The following is a 23,560-nucleotide window of genomic DNA, read 5'->3' as shown; positions in this document are numbered from 1 at the left end:
TGGAGCGCCGCACGATAGCGGCACACGCGGAGCCGCCGTTCAGCGCAGCATGGAGGAGGCGGCGGCGGGTGAGGGCAAGGCGGGCCACGGCCGGAACGGCCATGCCGAGGGCCCGGCGGCGGAGGAGCGGCAGGGCGGCGGGGCCCAGCTGCGGGGCTGCCGTGGGTTCCTGCGGCGGAACGCGCTGGTGCTGCTGACGGTGTCGGGGGTGGTGGCCGGCGTGGCGCTGGGGGCCGCCGTGCGCGGCGCGGCGCTGAGCCCGGCGCAGATCTCCTACCTGGCCTTCCCCGGGGAGCTGCTGCTGCGGATGCTGCGCATGGTGATCCTGCCGCTCGTCTTCTGCAGCCTGGTGTCGGGCGCCGCCAGCCTGGACACCCGTTCGCTCGGCCGCCTGGGTGGCATCGCGCTCGCCTATTTCCTGGGCACCACGCTGCTCGCCTCCGGCCTCGCCGTAGCCCTCGGCTTCATCATCCGTCCCGGCGCCGGTGCCTCCGCGCTCAACACCCAGCTGGGGCTGTCGGGCGCGCTGCCCCCCAGCAAGGAGACGGTGGACTCCTTCCTCGACCTCATCAGGTGAGGCCGCTCCGCTCCCCTCCTTCCCCCGCCCTCCCGCTGCTGGAGGATGATGACAGACCCGGCAGTGTTGCACGCTGCAGCCGGGAAGCCCTCCTCCCCCTTCTCAGCCTCCTTCATCTTCTTATCCTCCTGCATCTTCTCCTCCTCCTGCACCTTCCCCTCATTTTTCTCCTTCTCCTCAATATCCTTCTTTATCTCCTTTATCTTGCTATCTTTCTCATCCTAATCCTGGCTTCTCCAGAAGCACGGCTCTCTGCCCAAGTACCCGCAGCCCGATCAGGTATAGGGCTGCATGGTGATCTGCTTCTCCCCGTTTTGTTTTTCATTTGCCTCGGTGGCTGCAAGGATGAGTCGAGGCTTGCTCAGAATTCTGGGTGCCCAGGCCCGTTTTTGGTTCTGCCTGGAGGGAGAGCGGCTCCTGGGTGCTGGCTGCAGGGCAGGCTTTGCCTGGCTCCTTCCCCTGCCCTGCTACCTGTTGTTGCCTGTCTCCTGCAGGCAGGGCAGGGTTGGGCAGCTCTTCTCATCCCTCACACACACCTTTTTCTTTAATTCTCCAACATTTTACCCAGTCTCCTCACCCAAATGCCTTCCTGACCCTTTGAGTGCCCTCTCAGACGTGGGAGTGGAAACACAGCCCTGTAATTCCATGGAGGAATCGTCCAGTGTGAGGATGCTCTGTAGGTTTGTGAGCTTCCCATCCTACCTCTGCATCTTGCAAAGACAAGACTTGCATTATCAAAATCTATCAAACAAGGCTTCCACTTCTAATCAGATGATAGTGTTTTTGTGTATCTTTACTCCTCCTTGCCAAGTTGCAGACTTCACCTTTTCTGTTTTTCCTCAAAGTCCATGTCTTGTTGAGATCTGTCTGGCTTTTTTAATAAGATAGGAGCGCACAGAGAAACGAGGCAGGCATCCAGATGGTGCTATGAGTATTGGGCTTCCAACTGCATTTCCTTGTGCTTTGCACCCAGGTACAAACACAAGAATAAGGGAGGTGACCTGTGTCACAGCGAAGTAGCTGGAAAGTTGAGTTTAGTGGATATCCTAGTAATTACAAAGCTGAGTGGGTTTGTTTGTTTGTTTGTTTTTATTTTGCTTGTTTGCTTTGCTTTTATCAGTCCAGTTTTTCAGCTGAGATACTCTTTTGTGTTTTTGTCTGGTCAAGTGGATGTGGCAACAAAGATAAAAAGACTTTTTTTTAAAAAAAAACTAACCCCAAATCCAGAAGTGTATTTACAAATTCAGGTTAATGTCCTTTTCTCCCCCTGAGACAAGTATGTTCCCTTTGGACAGAAAGTAAGTCTGGTTTGTTCTATTGGCAGTCATGTACTTAGTGTCCTCAGCTCACCTCTCCCTCTCTTAAGAACTGACAATTGAGGACCTTTCTTAAGGACCAGCAATTCCTGACAGCATGTTAAGAAGGAATAGCAGGACGGTGGGAGTAGGTAGTCTGGCTGTGTTGGTGATATGTTGTTGAATGGAGGGGAGGGAGGTGAAGGAAAATTGCCAAGAAAAAAGGAGTAGGCACACCTGGGAGAGTTGGGAAAATGTCTGTAGTGGTGGCTGTCCCAGCGCATTCCGGTGTGGCTGCGGTACCTGGTGTTACATCCCTGTGTCACCTGGCAGCATGGAGTAGGATGGAGTTGAGGAACAGGCCAGGGGTGTTCCAGTGAGCTTCAGGCTCTGGGTAATATCTAAAGGTCAGAGCAGACAGCTGTTTCTTGGTCTGCTTTGTGAATGCAGGTGTAGAGTTTATCTTCAAAGGGGTTATGATGGCGATGGGATTGAGTCCCTAATTCCAAAGTAGGGCTCATAATGATGAGACTTGGGTAAAGCATGGTGGGTTGCAGAGGAATTTCCTTCTAGGAGATGAGGGGACAAGAACTTTTCCCCAATGCACTTATGGAGTACTGTGAATACAGATTTTTCTCAGAATCCCAGGGGAGTGCTGTTGCAGCCACACTGTTGAGCAGTCAAGTTGTTACAGCAGTGACAGTGAAATCCAGTCCAGAAAAGTTGTGTTTGGAAAATCAGCCATCACTAAAACTTTCAGTCTTAGCACAAATCCCTGGCAGACTGAGGGATGGAGAGAGTATGTGATTTTCAGGAAATAAGCGTGCTCTCTCTCTCTCTCTCTGCCGTGTAATGTTATTTTTTTAACCATTCTTGTAAACGTGGGTGTTTTGGTTTGAGTGCTGAACTTGGTCCCTGCTGTGATGAAACTTAGTGGAGTAACCTCATGTTGAGATAACAAAGCCTTGATTCTATAGGGCCTGGAGGGTTAAAATGATTGATTTTTGTGTGGGTGGGTCTTGCAGCATCCTGCTCTGTGCTTCTCCTTATGTCTTGTTTGGCCATGAAACTTTCTATTAGATGCAAGAAAACTGTTTTCAGTTGTGGCACAAGGCTGACTGTGTCCTTCAAGGATTCGCTGCTGCTTGGTTTCAGAGGAAAGGTAAAAATGAGTTGCAAATGGGTAAACTGAGTGCTCCTAGAGCACTGAAAACCAATGTAAAACATGACCCAAGGAAGAAACAGCATAGAGGAAATCACAGCTGAGTGTCACTGTTTGGTTCTGCAGATCACTTCTGTCTTTAGGAAGTCTATTAGGTAATGACCAAAGATGTTGCTTTTCGTTGTCACAGTGATGTCTGGAGGCCAGCTTACTTCTTGGTTTTCCTTTTTGAAGTCTAAAGCTTCCCCACAAACAGGTGTCTAGGCATGGAGAAACGACTTCTGGGAAAAAGATTTATCTTGGGCTTTGGTATCAAATGAATGATGACTCACTGGTGAACCCAAAGGCTGCCTGTTTTATTTTGTCCATCAACCATAACCTCAAGGTCTGATTTGTCTGGCTGGAGGTGCTGGAACACCCTCCTGGTTTCCCTTCTGGCAAGTGCTAGAGGCAAGTGAGCCTTGAGCATGTCTAGTCAGGGGTTAGGCATGCTGTCCTCTGCCCCAGGACATGGGGTGGGAACAACAGAGATGTCATAAGGTGCTTTTAATCCCTGCAGCAGGGATGCTGATGGCTCATCTCATCTCAAATCTGTCATGTGGGCAGCTCCTTGGAGCTTCCTAAAGAGGAGCGTGGCCAAAGGCAGTGATCATGGGAGGGGATCAAGAGTTCACAGCTACTTCCACAAGTAAAATAACTGTAATAAAAGCACCTAGAAAGTGGGGTGTTACCTCAAGGCAGGATCTTAGAATGCCTTAAATCTGCTGGCAGAAGATGAGGGGAGTGAAGGGAAATTTTAGAATTTCTGGGTTTTTCCCTTACTCATTTATTTGAGAGAGAAGATAAAGCTATAAAGAGAGCTCATAAGCTTGATTGTGAAGTGGTTGGCAGCTGGAGGAAGGGGCTGGCTGGGATGTGGTGGGCTCTGGAGCTCAGCCACCACCTGAGAAGGTGACAGTTTAGAGAGCCAGCTTGGGTCTGCTTGTGCCCAGCATGTAACCAGGGAGAGGGAGTCCCAAGGATGGGACTCCAACCACCTGCTCACACAGCCCATCTGCAGCTTGTTGGAGAGCTGTTGAAACAGCAGGATGAAGTGTTTTGCAAGAATCTATTGATTTGTTAACACTTTTGATGGGCAATTGTCACAACTGAATGTTTCAGTAAGGTCAGAGTTTTGTTCTAGCTCTGATTTATATTTGCTGATTCAACAAAATTGAACAGTTTTCACAGGAACCTATTGATCCTTCCAAAATTTCTGTCAGTGGGTGATCGTTTCAGTGAGGTCAAAAGGACTTAAGCAGAAAATCTCACTCATCAAAAAAGGAACATTTCAACAGAGTATTTTACAATTTATTTTTAGTGGAAAAAGGGATCTGAAACAGGCTTTCTTTGCCCAGTTTTGGGATGAAAACATGTTTTGCAACTGTGGAATTTGCTATGGGGAAGGGAATTCTGTTTTTAATCCAACCCTAGCTATAAGAGTCCGGGAAGGGAAGGAAGTAATCCCCCTTTTTTTTTTGTAGGAAGAGTGCACAGAGGTCCACACGTCTGCCCCAAGCAGTAAGGTCAGGGTTTCCCAGTTTGCCAGGCAAGTCTGCAAAAGCTGTTTAAATTTCATTGCTTCTCAATGCCCTCTCTGTCTCTCTGTCAGATGTTAGCAGCTGAGCTGCCAAAAGGAGCACCCACAGCAAGCTCATGCCTTTGCGCCAAATGTCTTCAGAGCTGTAGGGAAGGCAGATATGAGCACAGGGAGAAGCATCAGTCATGTTTTGCTGTCTGGGCTGCAGAGCAGGTGGCCAGAGTGGGCCACTCAGGCAGTGACCCTCTCCTGGGCACTAGTTGCTCCAGTAGCACTTGTTCCTTATAGCCTTGGTCTTCCCAGTGAGTCATCCCAAACCAGCAACCATGAAAGCCGTCTCTGAAATCCCAATGTGGAAAACCAATAAAATGTGACTGTTAGAAGAGGAGGGGGGAGATGCTGCCTTTGAATTCATAAATAGAATAAAAAGTGTCCAAGCAATGGCTGCAGTTAGGCCAAGAGACAGGCTGACCCCTGGGTTTGAAGCTGATGGCTAGTTCTTAAAGTGAAGTAACTGTCCTGCTTTGCTTGTGTCACTTTCTGAGTCTGGAATCTCTCTCAAACTACAGGGCTTTCTGACTGAGTTTTGTAGGAAGAGCTCAGTGCTTTCATTCATGTGCCTGCACTCTCTGGCAGGGTTTTTTTAGTAAGCCTGTGAACATTTCTGCTCCTTCCATTTGTTCCTTATATTTGTTGCCTTTTACTACTGACTCCTTCCAGTTAGGTTTTATTTTCCAAGAATCAAAAATACAGGCTGGACCATTAAGGCAAAAAAAGTATCAAATATCTGCTATAAGTAAACACATTTTCAAGTTTCTCTGAGTTAAAACAAATGCACACACTCACAAATATGAGTATGAGCATATACTCATATTTGAGTATTGGGCACGTGTTGTGCATCCACATATGAAAAATCAGATGAGGAAAGTTGCTGTGTGATACAGAATGAAAATCTTGGGACAGAAAGAAAAGTGAAGGTGCTGGAGGAATTCTAACTGGGCTCTGGCATTTTGCCACAGACAGCAATAAAGTTGCTGTGAGTAGACTTGTACAATTGGAAAAAAGCCCTGAGAACTGGAGATGGTCTACAGAAAAATATTCTGTGTTGGTTTTCTCAAAAAAGTGTGTTTTTCAATAGCAAGGTCTTTGGCCTCAGAAGTGGAACCTTTTTGTAAGAAGCAATGCAAGAGGAATGCATAGTATTTTAGGGTTTCATTCCATTTGCCTGGATTTCCCTTCATGCTTTTGCTGCCAGAGCAAAGTTGTTTGCAGAGCTCTAGCAAACGAATCATTTAAAAAGTTATTAAAAATAATCCCTTACACATACAATGGAGGAGTTCCTGTGTAATCCTCATCCTGCTGATGGAAAGATACAGGCCTGTAAAGAAGAGAGCAATTTGACCATAATATCAAAATGGAGAGGGAAGAGAGTTACAGCCCCACTTTTCTCCCTTTGCCGGCTCCAGGTTCTCTTAGTTGTCTGGGATTCCTAAGAGTGGATGTTGCAGCTAAACTTAGATTTCTATTACAGCAGAAATACAGTGGGGTCTTCCTGGGGAGTAATGGTCCATTTTTGACTGGAAGGAGCAGCATTTCACAGGAAGAAAGGTGCATTTATCCAGCTGTGCATGGGGAGATGGTGTGATGAGCGCAGTATTCAAGCAGGAAATACACCCTGTAACACCTGCACTTGGTGCTGCTACTTTCTTGTTCCAATTTTAAGAGGATCTGAGAAGAGTGCTTTCTCACCCTTTGTGTTGTGCAGTTACATGGAGGTTTCCTGGCTCAGTCCAGCTGTTACTTCAGCCCCAGGACACAGCTGTCCCCCTTGGCAGCCATCTGATGGATTTCTGATAGGGCTTTTTTTTTGGGGCTCTCTGTGCAGCTTGAAGCAGGCAGAGAGAGGCTTTCCTGCCTGGTGCTTGGTAAGGGGAATAAAGTCTCTCTGTGCCACCTACCTCACTTTTATGGCACAAAGGAATTGGGGTCTGTGCATGTGTGGAGTAAGGTGCTGACAGCAGTGGAGCACCGGGGGTACAGGCAGCACATCTGTCCCCCTGCTGTGGTGTGTTACTGGCCTGGCTCGTTAGTGCCACATGCAGCGAGTTCTGTGTCCCTGCATTTGGGGCCAAGGCTGTCTGATCCCACACTGCTGTGCTGGCCCCTTATCACCCAGACCCAGGGTTTGGCCAGCGCCGTGTTCCTGCGATAATCCACATCTGCTTCAGAAAGGCAACTGTGTTCTCTGGCACGGGGCATGGGGCCATCAAAAGCAGTCAACAATCCAGCCATACAACCAGGGTGATTTCCCTCAACTCCATGTTCACATTTGATAGAGGCTTTCAAAGCACAAAAACCTTCTAAACCTTTGGTCTTCGCAGAAAAGCCAACTGGCAGACACCCAGATTTCATTTGCATGCCCAATTACCCAGCTCATCAGCTTTCCTGTTTGTTGGTTCACCCTCACAGGAGGGATGTCCACACTTCCCCTGTGAGCTCCTCTGCTCACAGGGACAGAACTGTTTCTGTGGTGGGTGAGCTTCACCTCACCAGGCGTGAGGAGCCAACCCTGCAGGCACAAATCCACGATGGGCCCAGGCAGATCACCAGCCAGCTTTTATCTCTCCCTGAAGCACGCAGCATCTTGCCCCATTTTTTAGGTGCTGCGGTGGTGTTCTTGCACAATTCCATCCAAAGGCAAGAACTTGTGATCTAACCCACCTGTAATTAAAGTTGAATTTAATTCACATGCTGACTGATCTTAGGTGAGCATAAGTGTAGTCTGTGCAGACCTTGTGCCTCTAAGATAAGCCATGTATTTTGTAGATTGCTTTTTATGACCCGACACATTTTGTTCTTAAGCTTTGGGATTTGAAACAGAGAAGCAAAACATTATTTTATGTGGTTTTGGTATTTTGCAGTCAGGTGTACTTAGAAGTTGGATTGAACAGAACATACAACTCTTTTCTGAGCTGCTTAAAATCCAGATTTTTTACTTGGCAAATTCTCAAGTCGGTGCTGGTGTTTCAAGTCTCAAGACTGGTGTTGGAGGAATAAAACAAAGTGTCTGCTCTATTCTTTTTTAGCGTTACTCACACTTGGAAGAAAGAACCTGTCCCTTGTCCTGCTGTAATAGGGTTGCTGGCATCACTTAGCTATGTGCTTTAAGTATATGCTTGGAGATAAGTTAATGTTTAGTTACTGAGGCCCATGCCTGACATACTGTGCAAATTATGGAGGGTTTGGTTTCCTGGCCACATTTAAACATTGGAGAACCATGTTGTTTAGGCTTTATGATTGCTTCCTTTGGTTTTGTTTTCATCAGGATGGAAAAGCTGATATAAAGAAAAAAAAAAAAAGAACTGATTTCTGGTTGGTTTTCAGTCTTTTTTCATCTCTTTACTTCTTCAAAGTCCAGTCGGTTCTTTTTTTAAAAAAGTAATCATCCTGCTATGAAAAGAAATATCCTTCTTTTCCCAACAGCATGAGCCCATTTGTATATGTGATATTTTACTCCTGATAAAAGCAAGTTTGCTTTTACTTGACTCAAGGTTTTTATCCACCAGAGAGTTCCAGCTGTGCAAGAACTGATGCGCGTTAGCTGTTCCATTGATCTTATTTGACCAATTCTTTGGCAAAGTCTTTGCTGAGTGAGAGCTCACTCTCCTGCTTTCAGACAGACAGCTGTATTGTCAGCTTTAGAGGAGAAAAAGTTGCTGTTTCTTTAATGCTTGGTGCAATGTAGACTCCAGAAGATGAATTATTTTTGCAGCAATCCTCCTAATACACTTGTAGTGCATCAGAGAGAGAGAGAGAGGGGCTGAGGTATTTCACAGCAGATAGGTGTTTGATGAAGTTCCATGTCCTTTACAGTTGCTGTCAAGGCTATGGGAAAACTCCCTGTATGGCAGGAGAACAGAGCCATGCAACCAAATAGACCAAAGTCCTTATCTGGGCCATATTTTAATCTCCTCCTTGCTTTCAAAGATTTGACTCTGCTGCTCCTTTTCTTGCTCTGGTTTGGATTTGCACATTCCATGCCATTCGTGGAATGACCACAGCCTGGTTTAATGTTTGTCTGGGTAACTACAGCAAAAATAGGGGCAAGTTAGCAGGACACAGCCTGGAGGGAGCTGCAGCTTCCTAGGAGCAGTGCAAAGAGCAAAGGATGGGGAGAAGCTGTCCAAATGTGTTTTTACCACAATTAACTGGCTCTGGGTAAGGTCTTCTGTTTCCCTACCAGAAGAGTTCTTGTGCCTCTGGGATGCCTTCTACTGGCAGTATTTTCAGCTCATGCCCATCATGTTCCTGCCCTTGCCAATTGGGGTCCTGCCATGGCCCCAGAGATGAGCTTTTATTACTATTTTCCTTTCTGAAAAAAACAGAAAACCAAGAGTGGTCATTTGGCTGGGGAGACACGTGCCCTTTGCCCATAAGGGGAAGAAGGAATTATAGCATTAAAACCAACTATAAAATACCACAAGAAGCTTGGAAGAATGCCCTTGAATTTCCTGTCTGCATCCTGTGTGCAGATACGTACTGGATGGTCAGAAAGAGTGTACATCACTTTACATTACATGCTGTCCTCTCTGCACTAATCTAATGCTAGATTGGCATTTCTGTGTGAAGGCACCACTGGATTCAGATGTTCCATAGGAGTTGCCTGTACTTTCCATCTGTGTTGTGTAAGCCCTTACAGAGAAGTCTGGCCTGTGATATTGTTCTCTGCCTTGGTGATCAGGGAAGCTGGCCTTGCTGTGTTGAAGGGTTAAGCCATTCTCATAAGTGGATTTTGCTGATTGGATTGTCCTTCATGTTGATGCTGTGAGCGAAGTGTAATCACATGAGCAATGTTAAAAACCTGACTGACACTAAGAGGCCGTGAGCTGGTGCTGCAGCTGGTGTGGCTGAGCCAGTTTCTGTAGCCACAGGGCTGATGTTTAACCAGCATTGTGTGTGATTGCCTCTGGTGGCCCTGCCCAAAAGGTTAGGTGTGGTAGCAAGCATCTGTCATCTCTTTCATGTGAGCTGAGGAAGATGGCACCCACACCTCTGGACACCTAGCAAGCTCCATGTAGCTTCCATGCTGCACACCTGAGCAGTGCCAGTGTGCCTGCCCTTGAAAATGAAATGCTGTTTCTGAGAGCAAGATAAATTGGTGCATTCATTTAAGAAGTTCTCCATGATGTATTTCATTTTCTTGTTTGTCTTTTACAGAAACCTGTTTCCTGCAAATCTTGTTGCTGCAGCTTTCGAAACGGTAAGATCTGTGTGGATGTTGGACATGAGCTACAATGTATAGGCTCTTTCATTGGAAGAGGACTAGAAAGATAGTGTAGAAAATACCAGAAGTTAATTTACTTATAGAAGGTAGGGTTTATAAAAGCACATTATACAATCAGACATACTGCTTCCATGGAAAATTATTTGAAAAATATTCCTCAAAAAAAAAGCATATTCAAAGCCCATCTTTTCTACCTTCACCAAAAATATTCTTTGAACTTTGGGTGCCATGTTGGGCAGCAGTGGCAATCCTGCTTTGTGCCAGGCTGCTAACCATTTTGCAGGAGCTAGCTGGGAATCCTTTGGCTATGTAGTTTAGAGCTGGGCTCAGAACAGGCAAGGCTGAAGACCTCTAGGTTCCCATGTGTGTTAAGCATTACCTGTTGCCTGATGGTTTTCCAGTAGTTTCCATTGTATCCCTTGCTGGATTAATTTCTCAGCCCCATTTCTCTCCCAACAGACTATGTGTGGTGGGATGATAGCTGCCACCAGAGCACAGTGTGGTTTAAACTGGTGGATAGGAGCTGTTTTTATATATATATGTATGTATGTATGTATATGTGTGTGTGTGTGTGTATATATATGTATGTATGTATGTATATGTATATATGTATGTATATTTTGATTTAGTTCTAAATGCTAATTTTAAATGTCAGGATAGAGTGTTGAGAATAATGTCATGGGGCAGAGTGATTCTTTATGATACAGGAGCAGAATAATAGCTTTTTGTTCTGTGGGTTTGCTTTTGTATCAAAACCAAGGGCAAACTCTTAAAATCAAGTTCCATTTTGCATGAATATATAATACAGTACAAGTCAATATTCCATGGGTAAAAACAGAAGCAGTACAAGAATAATACTATGAAAAGGATATTTTGTGATGCCTCTAGTGTCAGGGTTGTGTGTGTTCAGGGATGAAATAAAGCAGTCCTCTTTTCCTCTGTGCTGCTGTTGTCACAGGGAATCGACAAAGATGAGAAGCTTTTCCTCCCCTCATTTTATAGTTATAGAAAACAAGCCCAAAGAGGTGCCCTGCTTTTTTGAGATGCCTAGTTTATTTATCAAAGTAAACTGTTGCCCTAGATTTTAGATGTTTTCCTGACAATTTTAATGCCTGCATCACCATTTTTGTTTAGTTGTGTTTTTTTCCTTACTTGCAGTATGCGACAGACTATAAGATGCTGCTCAGGAACACTACCTCTGGAAATGCCACATGGGAAAAGGTAAGGTCACTTCTTAGGTTTTTAAACAAATTGTTGTCAGTAATATTTGACTACTTCACAGCCTTTAATTCTTTCCAGCACTCTTGGGAAAGAAACAAGTACTTTTCTTTGCCTAGAACTGAGACACGCACAGGCTGAATGAGAAAGCTGTGGTGGAGAGCTGAGCTCAACTGATGTGACCCATGACACTTTATTTTTAAGGTCATGCCTTCTTAGACCTGGTCTCACTTGATCTAAACAGTCTGCCTGATGTTTCCAAATAACTTTCTGTAGACTTGGAACTAAATAGCAATCAGGCTGGCTGAGTATGTCCCTTAAACCTTATTCTTCATTAAGAGTTTGGAGAGAATGAGTTTTTTCCCTCTACCCAAGGCTCTTTATAAAAATAAAAAAGAGATTTGTTGGGTTGAGAATTTTTTTCTCATTGCTGAAATTTTGTTTTAAGCAGTAACAAATGTATCATTCTGGCTGATACATCAGTATCAGATGCTGGGTTAGTACATTTTTAATGTGATTTGAAGTCCCGCAGGGCAAGAGACTTGTAATGTTTGCATTTGTCATAGAAGGGCTCAGCTGGGATTTGCCCACCAGTTTGTAAAACCATCAAGTAAAAAGCAGTTTATGCTCACCCAGAGGGACTCTGGAGCCTATCCCAGAGCACAGGAAGCATTGGCTTCATTACCTTTCCTCCCCATGCATGGTGTGTGAGCAGGTGATGCAGAACAGAGTGTTTGTGAACTCTGCTTCCAGCCCTGGGCTGAACTTTCACCTGCCCTGGGGATGGGGTGACAGGTGACTGGGATGACACAGGAACTGAGCAGGGGAAAAGGCTATGCCTGGTTTGAGAGCCTGGCATCACAGGGTGAGCAGCTCCACTGGGGAAGGAGGCAGCTCCCCCTGCCCGTGCCTGTTGGATGGCATTAGCCCAGATCCGCAGTCACCCCGTGTGACACGGATGCAGTGGGTGACTGCAGAATCCCAAAAGAGCACTTTCTCTCTCTGTGCCCTCGGGCAGGGCATGGCCCTGCAGCTCCCTGCTGTGAAACACATTCGGTATGAAAGGTTGCAGCAACGTGCCCTTAGATTTGTGTGCTTGTTGCAGAGTGCAGAGTTATTTGACATTTAAGCAAGGGTAAGTGAAAGGAGAGTAAATCTTTTATTTATACTCACTCTCAGGTTTGATGTGGGCTCTGTAAGCGACCAAGCACAGATTAAGGCTAACCATATCCATTGGATAGAGTGCTGGCTGTCAAGTACTTTTTTTAATGCTTGTTCAACACCATCACTTTTCCTTAAGCGATAAGAATGCATCCTTTGGCCCTTTAAAATGCAACATCATTTTTTCATTTTTCCTCTCTTTTTCCTGCTTATCAGTCTCTTGTTTGATGTAACATCAGAAAAAATATTCTGAATTTGCCATTGGTGTCTGTTTTTGCCAAGAGTTGTGATGATGTAAAGGTTATTTCTGCTATTACTTTTCCAAAACCTTTTTTAAGTTGTTGGAGCAAAACCACACTGAGCTTCTTTAATTCCAGAAGACGCCCTACTGTCTCTAGGGAAGAACAGACCAAATAAAAAGAGAGCATCATTCTCAGTTTTGTTAGCTCAGTTTCAGTACTGGTCTGACCATAGTATTTATGGATAGATGAGGATTAAGTTTGGAAAGAAAAGTGTGATTTTTGGATATCATAATGACAGAAATTTGCTTCCAAGGGAATAAGATCATATTCCTATCTACTTTTTTCTTTCATCAGCAGAATATCTGAATGGAGAAATATTTTCCTTCAACTTTCTGTACAAATAGTGTAGAATAAAATTTTCCATTATTATTCCCCCCATTGGTTAATAGGCCCTGTCTTCTCTCACTGATGAAATGAATAGTGGGACACGTAGTTGTTTGCTCAGCCATGTCCTTTTTTGTTGTTTCACATGCTCACCTCATGTTTACCCAGCTTTTATGGCTACATCCTCTCTCTCTCTGGCAGCTAGACTTCCTGGGGCACAGACTATCTCACTTTACCATCTGCAGCACAGGGAGCCTGGGGGTGCTCAGTTCCTCTTTGGACAGCAGTAAAAATACACAAACCAGTGGTTGCTCTTCTTCCTCACATCACATGGCTGCATTTTCTTTACAGCCCCCTACTACTGGGACTGTTCAATGTCAGCAGTTGTTTCCTTGATAAGTGTTTTGTTTCAAGAGCAAAAAAACAATGGGATCTTCAGAGGGATTCAAGGACCAGAAGAGCTCCATGAATCTTCCTAAGAGAATGCATAATTTCAGGCAAACAATAACGTGTCCCATAGTTTGTCCAGGAACAAAGTTCTCATTAAAGCTGTTTTTGTTTGGTGTCCACAATGCTGCTTGGTTTGGCTGCCCCTTTGGGGTGATGCACTCTTCTGTGAGAGTACAAAAAGGCTGTTCAGCATCTGCCAGTTTTAGAGGCCGGGGTTGTGAGGATCTTCCGCTGAAGATTTTCTGCTGGACTCGTTCCATATTGTGGCACAACGAGGTGGAATTCCCTGAATGCTGCAGATTGTCCCCTGGATTTGCAGGGAGAGATTTCTTGTAATATGTTACTGCTCTAGGCAAGTGGTGCATCTTCTGCCTTCATCTGCAGTGTGGGGAGGTGGTGGTGAATGTTGTATGTTGCAAAGAAATCGGAGGGAGAGAGGCAAGGGGAGAGCAAGATCCGAAAGTGGGGACAGGATGGCAGTGAATATAGTGAGACTGCTTTTGGCAGCAGCACACAGTCATCTTCTGGTCACCAAGAGCTCAGGGGGTCCCCAGATCATGAAATCCAGGCTTGAAGTGCTGGTGAGTGTGAGCACTTGGAGAACAGCATCAGCAGTTACCACGGTGCTGGGAGCAGCATGGACAGAGACCTCTCTGAATGTGAGAGAAGACCGTGTGCTGTCATTCTGGAGAGTACAAAGTTTCTCTCCCAGCAACATCCAGGTCAGAATGCTGGGCTCTTACAGCACTGAAACCCTGAATTTCTATTCCATATCAAAGTTTTGTATTTTTTTTTTTTTTAAGAATGGGAACCAAAACAAGAGAGTATTCACTGTTTTTAGGTTTTTTTTATTTTTTATTTTTAAGGAATGGTTTGGGCCCATTATGGTAAAATTCTGTTTCAGCTGAACTTTTCATATTACACCTGTATCAAATGAACATAGTATAAAATTATATATAAAATAATATCCCATGTATACAGATGGTTTGTTTAATTAATAGGAGGTTTGTTTTGTCTTAACTTTTTTAACCACAGAAGAATTTAGAGCTTTCAGTCACAAAAACCAGAATATAGCCAAAACTATCCAGACAGAAAAGTGTTAGTGTGTGAGACAGCATATTTCTTCAGAAATCTCTGGAGATACACTGTGCCTCATGCTTAATATCTGTCCATGTTCTCAGTTCTTTCAATCAGGAATCAAATATATTGATGTGGCAGCTTAGCCCTGAACAAACAACTACCATAAAAAATTGCAGATTCCATAGCTAATTATTTTTTACCTAGTGAATGAAAAAAGTGTAAACACTTCTCATAACAGCAGTTTGACCTTCCTGTTTTTGTGTGTGATTTACATGTTATCCCCTTCCCTGCAGGACTTTATTTCCACCTGCCATTGAGAGACAGTCCAGTTCAGCAGTGTACTTCCAGCAAAAACATAAATCTTAAGCAGGCTGGTTTTATCAGATTTAGCAGATTGGTATCCTGAGTTCTTTAGTCAATATTCATTTCAAACTTTTAGCTCAGAATGTATTTTTCTTTCATAGTGTTGAGCTAGTGTCCACTTAAACTAGCCAAAAGGCCAAAACTTGCACACAAACTTCATCTGTTATAGAAGTTCTTCCAAATAAAACAACAATTTGATGTGTTTGTACTGCCAACTTGGAGAGAAAAAAACCCAGTTTGTCAAAACAATTATATTTTTATGTAGCCACAAGAGCACTCATTCAGTTCATATGATACTACACTGCCAAAGAGAGCTCCGGCTTTCTCTGAGAAGCAAACCATGAAGGACTAACAGAGCAGACCTGTTATTTGTCAATAGGTGGATCCTGTTTTTATCCTCTTACTTTTCCCAGACAGTGACAAATTTCTGACAAGGGGAACAGGTATCTCTCTTCTGTTCTCCATCTCCCACAGCTGACGTGGACAGATGGAGTAGGTTGCCACAGTTTTTTGCCTTTGCCTGCCTTTCTCCTCTCCTTCTGCTTCATAATGTTGGTGATTTTCTTGTGGTTTCCACCTTGGTATCATCATTGCACTAAAGTCCTGAGTAAACTGGGGAGTTTTCTTGTTCAGGTCACTGGGAACACAATTATTGTATTGAAGGGCACAAGGGCAGGTATTACCAGGCCTTTCCTTCTCCAGTGAATCCATGCCAGCTCGTAACTAATTTGTATTAGTTTTTTTTTTTTATTTGGATTTGTATCTGAACTGTCTTCAGACTCCCAATCTCCTTGATTCCCTTCAACAAAATAAGCTCTTCCTTTCCGAAATAGGTTCTGCTTGTTGATTTCAGATCAATCAGACAGCAACAAAATGAGGTGACTCTAGCTTTTGTTTCTCACATGTAACTAGCCTTCTTTTTTTTTTGTCTCTGCAGATCCCTGTCGGTACTGAGATCAAAGGGATGAACATCCTGGGACTGGTGCTGTTTGCTCTGGTTTTAGGAGTGGCACTGAAAAAGCTTGGCCAGGAGGGGGAAGATCTGATTCGCTTCTTTAACTCATTCAATGAGGCAACAATGGTCTTGGTTACCTGGATAATGTGGTAAGTGTGTGACTGCAAATGCATCTGCACTGCAGTGTTATGCTCAGGTCAGAAAACTCAAATTTTATCTCTCTTTCAGCTTTTTACTGTGAGATCCCTCATCCCAGCAAAAGTGAATGTTGTGGTGTCACACAATGGGGTCTTTTCTCCTTGCTTTTGTACCCTGTAATGAGATAGTCACAGATAGCTTAAGGTATCAGGCTGGAAAACTTAAAAGGGTTGCCTATAAGTCCTCTCCAGAGCTCCTTTTTGATTATTTAGGGGAAAGAAAACTCAGTATTTCCTAAGGCTGATTTTTTTTTCTCCTGCCTATTAATAAGCAAATACATTATTTCACTTAATTCCTTGGAGTCTAGAAAAGTTTATGGGATGAATATTGCTCTTATCAATCCCACAAAGCTTTTGATGCCAAAAAAAATCTGTTAGGAACTGGAGCACACTGGACTTTATCATTAGGCAAGAAACCAGAGTTGAAGGAGGCAGGAACCTCTAGAGAGTGGTTCAAGTTGCCTAAGCTGGGGTAGGAGCAGCCATCTGGCTGGGTTTTCCATCAGGTGGGATGAACCTGGGCCTCAGAGCAGTATCAGGGTTGTCCTTGGGTAGCTGTATTAAATTAGGCTGTTCCTGTGAAACCAACAGTAACATCTCACATGCAAAATAAAAAATATTCATAAAGATAGCTAGCAAACAAATTAACAGCAGGACGTTCCTCACTCCCTTTCCCAAGCTGGTGAAAAAGCTGTAAGTTTACCTTAGCAGAGGTATTTTTTTCTTCTTTCATTCTGCATTCTTCATTCCTCCTGTTTTCCTTTCTTTAAGAAGTAGAAGGGTTTTAACAAAACACCTGATTTTACACAGGCAGAGCTCTGTGTTAGCTGCTATCATAAGGCATTGAAAAATTCAGTCTCCAAGCCGCTTAAGCTTTTTGCTCTTGAGTGTAATTCCTTGGACACTGAACACTGATAAGAGGCAGTTAATGTGTTCAGCTTATTACAGTGCTAGCACTTCAAGCCAATCAGTTGGTATGTAATCCTTTATTTTGTGGATTATAAGGACCACTGCTGACCCTTAACAGTGAAGCCCTTACTTGTTCTCTTTCCTTCCTTAAGGCTTTTGTGTAGTCCGGTATTTATTCAAAATCTGTCAAGCTGTATGTGCTTCCCAAGGGATACTTTGGAATGGTGAAATCATACTACCTGGAGCAAAGGCAGCTTGAGCTCGTATCTGATCCTGTTCAAGAGCCACTCTCGTGCTTAGCAGCACTTTGGTCTCAACTTCCAGTTCTTTCCTCTCCAGCCTCCCTCTTCAAGGGGAGGAATTCAGTGTTCACAGCTTGTGCAGGACAGGGCTCAGCTGGATCTGGTTAATCAGGGTCCTCAGAAACACAGTTCAAAGGCAGAATTGCAGGGGCTAAGTAGGGAATGTTCCACAGGACTCCCTAGAGATTTGGCCAAGGGAGGAGAGAGGATGCTCACATGGATCTAGGACATAGGGAAGTGCTCTCTGCATGGAACAGGGGAGCTGCAGAAACACTGAGGGACAGGCAGGCCAGGAAGAAGTGAGTGATCTGAGCAGCCTTAAGGCTTTCCCACCTTTCCAGACCTATGCATGACCTTCTGAAGTTTGTCCTGACTCCACAAATCACCTTCTCTGAGCATGGACATTGGATTCTTTATTCCTGAGATGTACAGGCAAATCTTTTGTAGCCACATGTTTTCCTGGGGCAGGATTTTGGGGAGCTGGGTGATCTTCTAGTATTTCTTAATCTTAGAAGCAGAAAGGGATGGAGCGTGGACAGCATCAGCAGAGGTACTCAGACACAAGCATCCCAGTAGACCTTGGGAAGGAGCTGGCCCTGGGCCTGCAGTGTTTGACACAGTTTGTTTAGAGCTGCTGTGCTGTTGGTTCGAGGGCTGTTCAGTCCTTTCAGGGCTGATCCCAGCTGCACTACTGGGACCAGAGGTGTGGCTGTGGCCTGCAGATGGCCCTTCCCCTGGAGCAGCTCCAGGTACTCTTGACAAAGCAAATCTCAAACAAATTCTGACGTGGCATGTTTCTAGATGGGAGGCATGGATGTGTGTGAGTGCCTGGTTGTTGGCTTGGGGGAAGCTCTGGAAGCCTGATCATTTAACTTATCCCTTTTTAGGCAAATAGCAGAGTTAATTGCTGTCTTTGGCACATGCATCAGCAGCCTTTAGCTGAGCTCTCTGGTATGTGCACAGCTTTTTCTTAACCTTCACTAAGCTGGCACCCAGCGTGTCTGTGATTTTAATGACCTGACTCTGTACTCCTTTGTGAGTTTCTGCATGTGTAAGACCCAACTCTTTCACCCCTCTCTACTACAGTGATGTAATGCTTCCCTTCCCTCCCTTCCCCACTGGTGTCTTGTCCTGGTAGCTCCAGGCAGCATTTCTGCTTCCCACTCACCTTTCCTTTGGCACTCTTCTAGCTGTGTCTCTGAGAGCATAAGTGAGCAAACCTTTTAAATTTTGACTGCTTATCATCCACCAAACAAGAGTCTTAGAGAAAAGCCTTCCAAATTTGGCTATCATGAGCTTGTGGTGAATAAGGAACCACCTTTCAATTAGGAGCATCAGATTCTTAAGTGGAGTGTTATCTCCGGGAAGGAAAATGCTGTGTTTTCCAAGGCTTCTTGTTTGTACTTAATGACAACCAATATTTCATTTCCACAGGTATGTACCTATTGGCATTATGTTCCTTGTTGGGAGCAAGATTGTGGAAATGGAAGATATTGTGCTTCTGGTGACCAGTCTGGGAAAATACATCTTCGCCTCTATCCTGGGCCATGTCATCCACGGAGGAATCATTCTGCCGCTTATTTATTTTGCAGCCACGCGGCAAAATCCGTATCGTTTTCTCTTAGGACTCATCACACCACTTGCCACTGCCTTTGCCACTTGCTCCAGGTGGGTTTCTGCGCCACTTCTGGGATTATAGCCTGGTTATGTTTGTCACCCTAAACTGGCTTTATCCAGTTTTAGGTTTAGGTGTGAATATTGTTCTTGAGGTTGCAAAAAGAGTCTTCTGAGCATAGTCTCACTACTGTCATCAGCCTGCCACACAGCACATGCTGTTGAAAAGAATTCCTCAAAATGCTGGGGCCGTAGCATGATGCTCAGTTGGAAATATTATTGTCTTTAAATGCTCCTGCCAGCTGTCCTTTCAGTTTGAAGTAAAGTAAGGGTCAGTAGTGAGGGACTTGTCCTCAGAAGTTTACTTTTGAAGTTCAGAAGGAGCTGGAACAAATATAGACTAATTTTGTAGGAGCAAAGCAGACTTGCTTTCTAGTGTAAAGGCATTAGTATGTATTTCAAAGATCTGGCCTGATCAGGTTTTATTTTTCATAACCAAATGATTGAGCACGTCATTTACACTTTTCTCAAGTACAAACACCTGATCAAATAACATATCTATAACACCTGAACAAATAACATCTCTATATAAAATCATTGAATCCATGAAAAATCATTTTTATCATCTCCAAAAGTAGATGCATGTCTGTCAAAGGAGCTGAAATACTATTCATAAACTCTCTCTTTCTGCACAGTAGGAGAGGGTTTATGAGTAAAACCATGTGATTTGTAGTGCCAGAAATAAATCCAAGAGTGATGTTTTATTTTTAATTATTTTTCTGTTCATTTGAGGTCCTAATACAGCATTAACAGAGATTGCTGTTGCATCTGTTGTGTTTATATTATCATAGAATAATAGAATGGTTTGGGTTGGAAGGAACTCTAAAGATCATCTAGTTCCAACCTCCCCTGCTATATTTGCATCTGTTATTGTATTTTTGTAGTTTGAGACTTGTTCATTCCACAGCCTTGTAATGCTGCATACTGTGTTTGAGTCATGAGTTGTAGCTCCTGGGAGATTAAAGTCCTTATCAGCTATTTCTGGATGAAAGCAGATTATTAAATACCTCTGCTCAAAACTCAACATGGAGGGTCCCTCATTGCCATCATATAAAACTATAAAATGGCATTGTTGTCTTGACAGTCCTGTCTGCAGCATGCTAGAAACATGAAAGCCATGAGACAGTGCTGGGGCATTCAGAGCACCCTGGTGCTCTGTGTTTCATTTCTCCCTGCTCTGTTTCCAGCTCAGCCACACTCCCGTCCATGATCAAGTGTATTGAGGAGAACAACGGAGTTGACAAGAGGATCAGCAGGTTTATCCTTCCCATTGGGGCCACTGTAAACATGGATGGTGCTGCTATTTTCCAGTGCATGGCAGCTGTGTTCATTGCTCAGCTGAACAATGTCGACCTCAACCCTGGGCAGATCTTCACAATTCTGTAAGTTGCTTGCAACCACATCCTTCTGGCCCCCAGACACATTCAAGCTGTGGTCTCTCCATTAATAACTAACAGTTAGCATTCCAGATCTCTGATCTAAAGCTTACAAACTGCTATGTAACATAATTATAGGGTGATTAAAGGATGGAGTCTTTAAACCTTTACAAGATTTGCCAGAGTCTCAATTTAATAAAAGATGGAACCTGGGAGGGGTAATTGAATTCTGAAACAGACTTTGAGCTGTTTAAAGCTCTTTTTCACATGAAATTCCTCTCCTTCCTTAAGCATCTCACTCCTCCATCCTCCAGTCACCATTAAGCTGGGTAATTGAGGCATTCTGTGCTGTCCAGAAAGCAGCCCCTGATTCACCCTCTGGATGTCTTAGAAAATTCTCCGGCCAGCTACTTGGTTCTTTATGCATCTATTTCGTACTAAAGACTCTGTTCCTGCTCACCTCTGTCCTTCCTACCATCACATTGCTGGCTTTCCTGATCAGATCTCTTGTTGTTCCCCTCCTAACTGCTTTGCTCCATTATCCCTTCCACCACCTCATTCCTACCTCCTTCTCTAAGACTCTCTCCCCTCTATGCTTGGAATATCCTTTTCTATCCCATATCCAATGAAGTGTTGTTATCTTCATTTCTCTCCTCAAAATCCCTTAAATTAAGATGCTACAAGCAGTTCTCCTCACTGGAGTGGCTCTTCACTGTGCCCAGCAACCACAGCTGCGTCCACCAGATGCTTCCTAGGGCTGGTTCCTGGCATTTTTTAACCCTGCCTGGCCAGGTTTTATTTCCTTCTTGATTGTGTTTCCCAGTATGTCTGTTTAAGGCAGGGCTGAGGCATTGAGGTTTTTTTGGTGGGTAGCCAAATTAGCTTTTCAGGTGCTCTCAGTGAATCAGGTGTGAAGGGAGGTCTGAGGATGATGCAGTGGTAGCCCAAGGAAAGCTCAGTTGCAGACACCTGCACACAAAAAGGTGAGTTGAGGACATGCACTGCAGGTTTCCAGCACCTGACTTAGGGTCTGTGTTGGGATGCAAACAAGACCCAGAGAAGGTGCTGTGCTCTGCATGGCAGAGTTTGCCTTTATTCATGTGGGGTCAGGAGGTGTAAGTCATTCAGCCTTCTGGAGCTGGGAATGTTAGTAAGGCAGCAGGATCCAGTTGTGTTGGTTGTTTCTTATCCTGAAAAGGCAGTCCTGGTGTTGAACCCAGAGCCATTGCCACGGTAACTGCTGCGGATCCCTGCTGAGCCCCTGTCCTCTGTACCCTTTGCATCAGCAGGCAGGAAAAGGTTTGCCTGGGAAGCAAATGCTCTATGTGTCCCATGCTGGAGTGTTTGTTTGCAATTCCCATGGCGGGGAAGCACGTGACAGAGTGCAGCAGGGAGCTGGGAGCTCCTCTAACCAGGCATGGACGTTGATTTGCAGCGTGACGGCCACGGCGTCCAGCGTGGGAGCGGCTGGAGTCCCTGCCGGAGGCGTCCTCACCATCGCCATCATCCTGGAGGCCATCGGGCTGCCCACCAACGACCTGTCCCTCATCCTGGCTGTGGACTGGATCGTGTGAGTACTGCAGGCCTCAAATACCTGCTGTTGCAAGGCACAGAAACATGGAATTACAGAATGGCTAAGGCTGGAAAAAAACATTCAGATTGTCAAGTCCAGTGTGGCACCACCACCATGCTCACCATTAAGCCATGTCATGGGGACTCTACCACTTCCCTAGTCTGTTCAAATGCTTTACAACCCTTTGCATGGAAAATATTTTTATAATATCCAATCTAAACCTCCCCTGGTGCAACTTGAGGCAGTTTCTTCCACTTGTTATGTGGACATCTACCTCACTGCAGCATCCTTGTAGCATGTTTAGCTGGAAACATGGTGAACAGACAGATATGACCCAGTATAAAATAAAACTCAGTAGAAAATAAGACCCTCTAAGATGTCTGTCTACAGGACAGGTACCTCTTGATGGGGAATGGAAAAGGTGGTGTCTTCCCAGTTAAAGCAGTCAGTATGCTAAAATCCTTCTTCAGCTTTTTTTATTCAGCCTTTGTAGAAATGTATTTCTTCTTGGCTTCAATTCCCATCAGAACAGTTGTTAAAAGTCAGTTTAGAAGATGTTGATATTGCTGGAAATTAATTGGCCAGTAGAAGGGCAGAGGAAGACAAAGGAATTTGACTCTTGAATATTAGTTGTGGAAAGTTTCCTTGGTCACAGTTTCCATCAGAAGCTCTTGTCAGCTATTGTTTGATTTCTTATATAGTTTCAAGATTGATGAAAGCACTAAAACAGATGTCATAGAAGGGTGCTGTCCATTGGCAGGGCAGGAGCATGGAGGATTTGTGGCACTTGTCACTGCTGTGACCAATGTTGTGGCTGGAACATGCTGCTGAGAGCCACAAGTTTAGTAGACAGTATTACCACTTTTCCTTTTTGTCTTCTGGGAAAGAAGTAAGAGGTCAGATTGGGTCAAGTGAATCCTGCTCAGGTAATTTGTTTCCAGTTGATGGGTTACTGGGCAGTTCCTGGTTTAAACTGCACTTAATCCCTCGGTATTGCTTTTTGGAAACATCAGCCTCTGTATAGATGGTGGATTCCCATAGCAGATATGGAAATAAGGATGCCTGAGGATACCCTTGAATTTCAGAGACTGGAGAAGGTGACAGCTGTATTACTTTCCCTTCCCATACAACATGGGTCTGTGAAGCATATTCCTACAGCTTCCTTAGGGTCATCACACTTTTCTCTTACTGTAACCTCCTGGGGATCAGCCACCTCCAGAGGACAGGACATACTGGCAAAGCAGTGGCTAGCCCTTTTTATCCTGTCTTTGTAAGGAAGTACAGTAGTGGCTGGGCATTCCACAGCAGTACTCGTAAGTGCTTTGAGGCAAGAGTGAAAAAAGAGTGAAAAACATGCCCTTCCTTTCATCTGGACTGCTCTCAGCCTGTGTTGTGCTGGTTTCCTTCCTTTTAAAATAGGTAGCATCCCTCTGTGGTCAACAGTTTCTAGTCAAGGAGCTCAGACTTGTGGTAGCAAAAGGGGGAAGGAGTCCCGTGTCTTGCTTTAATGACAGCTGTTTAATTACCTGAGAGGACCACAACTACAAGTTGAGCCTCTGTTAAAGTTAGGCTGCAGAATGACTAGCAAGTCTCAAAAGCCACATAAAAACATTGTTCATTTTTATGACCCATAAATCTCTTCCATTACCCCTGGCACACTAGTTTTGTATTGTAGGACCAAAAATTAGGGCAGGTGCTATGGGCAACGAATGCAGACAACACAAGTCATTCTACCCCCTTTTGGAAGGATCCCTTAAGTAGGTGCTTGGATTAAGATAC

The 23,560-nt window shown here is 44.6% G+C and overlaps 1 protein-coding gene across 1 annotated transcript in view; it reads left to right on the top strand.

Moving 5' to 3' along the window:
• The window catches only part of SLC1A4 (solute carrier family 1 member 4), a 33,628-nt gene continuing 10,068 nt past the window's right edge, over positions 1 to 23,560 (top strand). Inside the window, exons 1-7 of the mRNA XM_015622575.3 lie at positions 1 to 573; positions 9,831 to 9,873; positions 11,056 to 11,118; positions 15,733 to 15,899; positions 18,593 to 18,826; positions 20,020 to 20,214; positions 21,644 to 21,778. Of these exons, the coding sequence (XP_015478061.1) occupies positions 50 to 573; positions 9,831 to 9,873; positions 11,056 to 11,118; positions 15,733 to 15,899; positions 18,593 to 18,826; positions 20,020 to 20,214; positions 21,644 to 21,778 (1,361 nt within the window). The 5' untranslated portion in view covers positions 1 to 49. The remainder of the gene's footprint in view (positions 574 to 9,830; positions 9,874 to 11,055; positions 11,119 to 15,732; positions 15,900 to 18,592; positions 18,827 to 20,019; positions 20,215 to 21,643; positions 21,779 to 23,560) is intronic.

The sequence above is a fragment of the Parus major genome, chromosome 3 (assembly GCF_001522545.3).
Source record: "Parus major isolate Abel chromosome 3, Parus_major1.1, whole genome shotgun sequence".
NCBI classification, from domain to species: domain Eukaryota; kingdom Metazoa; phylum Chordata; class Aves; order Passeriformes; family Paridae; genus Parus; species Parus major.
The sequence above is the reverse complement of the archived record's forward strand: the minus strand, read 5'-3'. Positions and strand labels throughout refer to the sequence as shown.